Below are 8,856 nucleotides of genomic sequence, written 5' to 3' on the forward strand. Positions count from 1 at the left end.
CACTCTTATGTGGTCTACGGGCCGCTGTCTAATGGGGCTACCACCGTCCTCTTCGAGAGCACCCCGGTTTACCCTGATCCTGGTATGTCTTCAGGCTATTTCCTCGGGTGTGGGTCTCGCAACCTCACTCTCTGTTGTAATTTTGAACTGGCAAGTAGATCCTTGGCTTCATAAATCAACATAGTCACTTAAGAAATAGAATCTTTTGTTTTTAAAGTCTGATCCTGGTATGTCTTCAGGCTATTTCCTCGGGTGTGGGTCTCGCAACCTCACTCTCTGTTGTAATTTTGAACTGGCAAGTAGATCCTTGGCTTCATAAATCAACATAGTCACTAAAGAAATAGAATCTTTTGTTTTTAAAGTCTGATCCTGGTATGTAGGGGAGCCAGTTAGGTTATTTCATCGGGTGTGGGTCTCGCAACCTCACTCTCTGTTGTAATTTTAAACTGGCAAGTAGATCCTTGGCTTCATAAATCAACATAGTCACCTAAGAAATAGAATATTTTGTTTTTAAAAGTCTGATCCTGGTATGTAGGGGAGCCAGTTAGGTTATTTCATCGGGTGTGGGCTTATAGCATCCTGCTTTTCCAACTAGGGTTGTAGCTTAGCTAATAATAATAATAATAATAATAATAATAATAATAATAATAATAATAACAACAACAACAACAACAACAACAACAAGGTATCTCTGACACTTTTAAATGCCCTGCGAAATAACTTTTGTCATCTTTCAGGACGATACTGGGAGACGATATCTCGTCTTGGCATCACGCATTTCTACTGCGCCCCGACAGCTCTGCGCCTCCTCTTGAGGTTCGGAGACGACTGGGTGAAGAAGTATGACCGCTCTTCGCTCCGGGTGCTTGGCTCTGTTGGCGAACCCCTGAATTTGGAGGCTTGGCATTGGTTCCACGACGTAGTGGGAGAGGGAGCTTGCACCCTGGTCGACACTTGGTGGCAAACAGGCAAGTTTTGCATCATACTGCGGCATGTTCTCCCACTGCCCTGGGTTAGAGTTTTCTTGCTTGAGGGTACACTTGGGCACGCTGTTCTGTCTTGTTTCTCTACCTCTTGTTTTGTTAATTTTTATAGTTTATATAGGAGATATTTATTTTAATGTTGTTACTCCTCTTAAAAATCTTATTTTTCCTTCTTTCCTTTCCTCACTGGGGTATTTTCCCTGTTGGAGCCCCTGAGCTTATAGCATCTTGCTTTTCCAACTAGGGTTGTAGCTCAGCAAATAATGATAATAATAATAATAATAATAATAATAATAATAATAATAATAATAATAATAATAATAATAATACTGGCTTTGTACACTTGAAAATTTGCCGTAAAAAATCGGTAAAAATTCTGGAATAAATGTTGCCCGGCATTTGCCATTTTAGAAACGGATATCTAAAGGAGTGATTTTACGGTCACCAACATGTAAAAGATAATAACAAAATAGGGTAAAAATTACTGTCGCCTGTATTTTACTGAAATACGGGTAAGAATGATATATTTTTACGGGAAATATCCGATTAAAATTACGGTTCTTTTTAATAGTGTATCGAAACATTGTTTCTGTTTTATGCAGTGCCAAAAGGCGACAAGACGCACAAAAAGATGTGCATAATGCATTGCTAAGGACCAAACAACTTTGGACATGGCAGTATATTGCAATTTGCTTGCAATGCAGCGGTTTTGGAAGTCAAATATGTATTTTGGATAATTTTTGTTTTCTTTTATCTTAAATGGGAAAAAATGTGGTAATTTGGGTCTCTAATCGCCAATCTACAATTGGAATTGCAGTAAATCGTGATTTTAATTTTTCACATTTTCCCACCTAAATCCTTCGTAGGATACAAGCTACATCCCGAGTATCCTAGTAGGATACAAGCCACACTAGCACCTAATTTTCTTATTTCAATAGTTTGCTTTGCCTACTTCATACATCTTCCATTTCCAACGTGTTATCTGTTAACATCAATTTAATTTAAGCAACATTGCAAGAAAAATCAAAACATTGTTCTCTAGTCTTGGGTAGTAACATAGCCTCTGTACCATGGTCTTTCACTGTCTTGGGTTAGAGTTCCCTTGCTTGAGGGTACACTTGAGCACACTATTCTATCTAATTTATCTTCTTGATTTGTTAAAGTTTTTCTAGTTTATTTAGAAAATATCTATTCTAATGGTGTTACCTCTTCTTAAGATATCTTATTTTTCCTTGTTTCTTTTCCTCGCTGGGCTTTTTCCCTGTTGGGGCCCATGGGCTTATAGCATATCCTGCTATTCCAACTAGGGTTGTAGCTTAGCAAGTAATAATAATAATAATAATAATAATAATAATGATAATGATAATAATGATAATAATTCTTCACTGGGCTATTTTTCCCTGTTGGGGCCCATGGGCTTATAGCATCCCCTGCTTTTCCAACTAGGGTTGTAGCTTAGCAAGTAATAATAATAATAATAATAATAATAATAATAATACGCTCCTCTTCTTATCTAAGAATCCAGATCTGAAATACCCCCTTTCCTTTACAGAGACCGGTGGCATCATGCTCAGCCCACGCCCATCATCTCCAAACGCCCAGGTGAAACCCGGCATGCCCATGAGGCCCATGTATGGCATACGACCTGTGCTCTGCGATACCAATGGTCAAGAAATCGAAGGCGAAGGCGTCGACGGGGCGCTGTGTATCGGTTCCATTTGGCCTGGAATCTCTCGGACTGTATACGGAGACCACAAGAGATATCTCGAGACATACTTTTCGCCCTTCCCTGGGTATTACTTTAGTGGCGATGGTGCCCACAGGTGAGTCTTTGCAATTTTCATTTTCTTAGTTGTGGTGCCCTGATTGGTAATGTCCTTGCCTGGTGATCTCCAGAATGTTGTTAGAGTCCCTCTCAAGCTCATTAGTTCCTTTGGTCGCTGCAACCTCACCATCCTTGTGAGCTAAGGATACAGAGGTTTGGAGGAGCCTACAGCTCTATCTGCTGTGTCATCAGCAGCCATTGCCTGGCCCCCTCATGGTCCTAGCTTGGGTGGAAAGGGGCCTTGGGAGCTGATCATATGTATATATGGTCAGTCTCTAGGGCAGTGTGGCCGATTGGTAATGTCCTTGCCTGGTGATCTCCAGACTGTGGTTCGAGTCCCTCTCAAGCTCATTAGTTCCTTTGGTCGCTGCAACCTCACCATCCTTGTGAGCTAAGGATAGTGGGGTTTGGAGGAGCCTGTAGGTCTATCTGCTGTGTCATCGGCAGCCATTGCCTGGCCCTCCCTGGTCCAAAGCTTGGGTGGAGAGGGACCTTAGGAGCTGATCATATGTATATATGGTCAGTCTCTAGGGCATTGCGGCCGATTGGTAACGTCCTTGCCTTGTGATCGCCAGACTGTGGTTCGAGTCTTGCTCATGCTCGTTAATGCCTTTGGTCGCTGCAACCTCACCATCCTCGTGAGCTAAGGATAGTGGGGTTTGGAGGAGCCTGTAGGTCTATCTGCTGTGTCATCGGCAGCCATTGCCTGGCCCTCCCTGGTCCAAAGCTTGGGTGGAGAGGGGGCATGGGCGCTGATCATATGTATACATGGTCAGTCTCTAGGGCATTGTCCTGCTTGCTAGCACAATGTCCCTGTCCCTTGCCTCTGCCATTCATGAGCGGCATTTAAAAGACTTAGAAAATTGACTCTCTCCTTTTGTTTACGTTTTTATGATACTTATCATCATGATTTTGAAAAATATAAATTCTTAAAAAATTTTGTATTTTCCACTTTGTTTCAGCTTAATTACATATTAGTTTTACTGTAACGTAAATTCTATATTTTTTTAATGAAAATTTTGAAAGTAGATTCTCAATAATTTTTTATCTTCCTCATTATGTTTCAGAATAGTTAATAATAATAATAATAATAATAATAATAATAATAATAATAATAATAATAATAATAATAATAATAATAATAATAATGATAATAATAGCAACCTAACAAAATCTAACCTATCCTATCTTATCTTAACCTATCCTAACCTATCCTATCTTAACCTAACCTATAAATACAAGATTTTGATATCATCGAAACTAAGAACCCTGATCGTCATGTTCATTAAAAACTTATGATGAAAAATGTCAAACTTGTAAGAATTAATTATCCATTTCAGGGACACTGACGGACATTATCAGATCACAGGTCGCATGGATGACGTCATAAATGTCACAGGTCATCGACTGGGAACAGCAGAGGTCGAAGATGCCATGGTAATGTGTTAAAAGATATTTAGATGATTGGTTACAACTGAGGGTTGTAGTTAAGATATTAGTTCATTGAGGGTTGTAGTTAAGATATTAGTTCATTGAGGGTTGTAGTTAAGATATTAGTTCATTGAGGGTTGTAGTTAAGAAATTAGTTCATCGAGCATTGCTTTAGTTCATTTAGGGTTGTTTTTGCTCATTGAGGTTTGTAGTTTGGAAATTAGTTAATTGAGGGTTGTAGTTAAGAAATTAGTTCATAGAGGTTGTAGTTCAGAAATTAGTTCATTGAGGTTGTAGTTAATAAATTAGTTTGTTGAGGGTTGTAGTTAAGAAATTAGTTCATAGAAGGTTGCAGTTAAGAAATGGGTTCATTGAGGTTGCAGTTAAGAAATTAGTTCATAGAAGGTTGTAGTTAAGAAATTGGTTCATTGAAGGATATAGTTAAGATATTAGTTCATTGGGGGTTTTAGGTAAGAAATTAGTTCATTGAGAGTTATAGTTAGGAAATTAGTTCATTGAGGGTTGTAGTTAAGAAATTAGTTCATTGAGGGTTGTAGTTAAGAAATTGGTTCATTGAAGGTTGTAGTTAAGAAATTAGATCATTGAGGGTTATAGTTACGATATTATTTCATTGGGGGTTTTAGGTAAGAAATTAGTTCATTGAGGGTTATAGTTGGGAAATTAGTTGATTGAGTGTTGTAGTTAAGAAATTACTTCATTGAGTGTTGTAGTTAAGAAATTAGTTCATTGAGGGTTGTATTTAAGAAAGTAGTTCATTGAGGGTTGTAAAAATTAGTCCATTGATTGCTGCAGTTAAGATCTTAGTTCATTGAGGGTTGTAGTTAAGAAATTAGTTCGTTGGGGGTTGTAGTTAAGAAAGGAGTTCATTGAGGGTTGTAGTTAAGATATTAGTTCATCGAGGGTTGAAAAAATTAGTTCAACAAGGGCTGCAGTTAAGAAATTAGTTTATTGAGGACTGCAGTTACGAAATTACTTCATTGAGTGTTGTAGTTAAGAAAATAGTTCATTGAGGGTTGTTGTTAAGATATTAGTTCATTGAGGGCTGTAGGTAAGAAATTAGTTCATTGAGGGTTACAGTTAAGATATTAGTTCATTGAGGGTTGTAGTTGAGAAATTAGTTCATTGAGGCTTGTAGTTAAGCAATTAGGCCATTGAGGGTTGTAGTTAAGAAATTAGTTCATTGGGGGTTGTAGTCAAGAAATTAGTTCATTGGTAACTTTCTTTTAGGATATTTTTTTCTGAAAATTGTGATGTTCATTATTCTCAACAAATCCATTCTCTCTCTCTCTCTCTCTCTCTCTCTCTCTCTCTCTCTCTCTCTCTCTCTCTCTCTCTCTCTCCAGGAAGACCTGGATTATCCTCATAAAATTATCTCTATTTCAAGTATAAATCAAAAGTTCAAACTTGCAGCAAATGCTTTCATGTTAAACAGGCTGACATAAGTCTTTTTATAGTTTATATAAGAAATATCTCTTCTAAATGTTATTAATGTTTTTAAAATATTTCATTTTATTGTTCATTACTTCTTATATCGTTAATTATTTCTGTATTTCCTTTCCTCACTGGGCTATTTTTCCCTGTTGGAGCCCCTGGGATTATAGTATCTTTCTTTTCCAACTAGGGTTGTAGCTTGGCTAGTAATAATAATAATAATAATAATAATAATAATAATAATAATAATAATAATAGACTCTCTAAGTAAGGTAAGGTATAAGGCAATACTGAACTATACCTGTACAATAAGTCTTCCTTTCTTCCCGCAGACGGAACACCCTGAAATAGCAGAGGCCGCCGTTGTCGGTTTCCCCCACGACGTGAAGGGCGAAGGGATCTTCGCCTTCATTATACTGAAGGAGGAACCAGAATCCACGGAGGAGGAGATACTTGCAGAAGTCAAGAAATTGGTCAGGACCAAGATTGCTGGATACGCCATTCCTGATTACACTTTGGTTAGTTGGTTTTTACGCTTTCGGAGAAGGAAGTTTTTGTTGGTCTCATTTCTGGCTCATATTATATCAGTTTGCTGTCATGATTAATGTTTTTGAAGAGGAAATCTCCAATATGTGTATACATATATATATATATATATATACATATGTATATATATACTGTATATATATATACATATGTATATGTATACATATGTATATTATATATATATATATATATATGTGTGTGTGTGTATACATATGTATATATATATGTATATATATATATATATATATATATATATATATATACAGTATATATATATATATATATATATATATATATATACAGTATATATATATATATATATATATATATATAAATATATATATATATATATATATATATATATATATATATATATATGTATATATATATATATATATATATATAATATATATATATATATATATATATATATATTTCCGGTCACGCTCAGCGGCATTGCCAGACGTATAAACTGCTCAATATCTCCATAGTTATACCCTGGTGAAATATGAGTACCCTAGAGGCACAACATTAAGAAGCCATATGTGTTTGTGCGTGTATATCTATATAGATATTTTGCCCTCTTTTTTGTCGGGTCGCGCACACTAGTAAACAAATAATAACCCATTATAGATTGTTCATGAATAATTCATAAACAAAGTTAATTCGTAGTTTATGTACAGAAATATTGTCATTTCTAGGTTATGTTAGATGGATATTTTCATCTTTGTCGTTGGAGTAGAATATGAGCATATGCTAACACATTATATTTGCCTGATATTACCATGAGTTTCCCATAAAAATCATATTTAGAGTTTAAAGATTGTTTAAAAAACACACCTACTATTAAGAATAGGCTCCCATAAGGCATCCGAATAATTGAAGATATTAAAGCTTTCAAGAGGGAACTAAAGACTTTCTTATTCCGTCAGTGTTTTGACAGTGATGATCAAACATCAAGCGAACAATACGTATTGTGAAATGTTAAATGCTCATGAATGAACATCATATAATGACTATGGAGGTCCTGTAGAGAGTAGGGCTCCCCTGCTGAACGGAATCAGATAAGCAGCCCTTAAAGTAGAAAGTAAACAGTAAAGTAAAGTAACTTCCTTTTCATCATCATCATCTCCTCCTACTTCATGTGTGGTTTTGATGGAATGATTGCAGGCGTATTTGTTTGTGTGTAAAGGGAAGGCCTCTTGCGGGGTGAAAGGGGCCTTCCTTTTACACACAAACCAATGCGTATTTGTTTGTGTGTAAAAGGAAGGCCCCTTTCACCCCGCAAGGGGCCTTCCCTTTACACACAAACAAATACGCATTGGTTTGTGTGTAAAAGGAAGGCCCCTGGGGGGGGGGTGAAAGGGGCCATCCATTTACACGCAAACAAATACGCCTGCAATCATTCGATCAGAACCACACATGAAATTACTAAAGAACAATTGATATTTGCTTACTGTCCTTTTGAAAAAAGAATTACAGTGTTCTTAGTAAGTACAGCATTATTATTTTCTCCCGCAGGTATGCTCGGGCCTTCCCAAGACGCGTTCAGGCAAGATCATGCGAAGAATCCTTCGTAAAATAGCCGCCGGGAAACCGGACGAACTCGGGGACATCTCCACCTTGGCGGACCCCTCAGTGGTGAAGGTCATCATCGAAACCTACAATGCGAAAGTCAAGCCTAAATAGCAACGTGGAGACAACACAGCGTAGTATTTTAGTTAGCCAATGACAAAACGGTAAATTCCCTCGTGAATTTTTAAAAAGAGACGATTAGAAGACTTCCATATTATTATTATTATGATTACTTGCTAAGCTACAACCCTAGTTGGAAAAGCAGGATGCTATAAGCCTCGCTACAGCAGGGAAAATATCCCAGTGAGGAAAGGAAATAGGGAAACTACAAAAATAGTAATTAAAAATTATTATAGAATATTTTAAGAATAGTAGCAACAATTAAAATTAGTATTTCATATATAAACTATAAAAACTTGAAAAAAATCAAGAGGAAGAGAAATGAGATAAAAAAGTGTGCCCGAGTGTACCTTCAAGCAAGAGAACTCTACCCCAAGACAGTAGAAAACTGTGGTACAGAGGATATGGCACTACCCAAGACTAGAGAACAATGGTTTGATTTTGGAGTGTTCTCTTCCTAGAAGAGCTGCTTACCATAGCTAAAGAGTCTCTTCTACCCTTACCAAGAGGAAAGTGGCCACTGAACAATGTGTTAGACTACTTGCAAGTTATTTTTACTTTTCTCAACACAAAAATCGAATATAGAAAAAAAAATGATAAGGACAATCGTTGAAAGGTTCGTACCATAATGTTGGGTATTGATTTTATCTGAAAAATGCGTTTTTCAAATTCGTAGAAAAATATCTTTTTCATTTTTCTTTTATGTGAAAGGAGAAAATCCGTAAACGCTTCAAGTTATTCCTTAATTGCTTAGTCTGTGATTTGCTTCATTCCAAAATCCTACTATAATTGATAAATGTGCTTCCAATGCATTTATTTGTTACAGCTACAGTTACAGTATAGGGGGATAGGATAGATGGGGGAGGGGAGAGGGGGAATTAGGATTGGAAGGATTGGAGGGAAAAGTGTTGAAGTACATTGGGA

The 8,856-nt window shown here is 36.7% G+C and overlaps 1 protein-coding gene across 1 annotated transcript in view; it reads left to right on the plus strand.

Annotated features, from left to right (window-relative positions):
• Positions 1–8,543, plus strand: part of LOC137651188 (acetyl-coenzyme A synthetase 2-like, mitochondrial) — a 119,801-nt gene extending 111,258 nt beyond the window's left edge. Inside the window, exons 7-12 of the mRNA XM_068384340.1 lie at positions 1–82; positions 738–968; positions 2,536–2,806; positions 4,149–4,245; positions 6,024–6,209; positions 7,759–8,543. The exon at positions 1–82 is cut by the window's left edge and continues 66 nt beyond it. Of these exons, the coding sequence (XP_068240441.1) occupies positions 1–82; positions 738–968; positions 2,536–2,806; positions 4,149–4,245; positions 6,024–6,209; positions 7,759–7,926 (1,035 nt within the window). The 3' untranslated portion in view covers positions 7,927–8,543. The remainder of the gene's footprint in view (positions 83–737; positions 969–2,535; positions 2,807–4,148; positions 4,246–6,023; positions 6,210–7,758) is intronic.
• Positions 8,544–8,856: the final 313 nt, after the last annotated feature.

The sequence above is a fragment of the Palaemon carinicauda genome, chromosome 12, assembly GCF_036898095.1.
Source record: "Palaemon carinicauda isolate YSFRI2023 chromosome 12, ASM3689809v2, whole genome shotgun sequence".
Taxonomy (NCBI): Eukaryota; Metazoa; Arthropoda; class Malacostraca; order Decapoda; family Palaemonidae; genus Palaemon; species Palaemon carinicauda.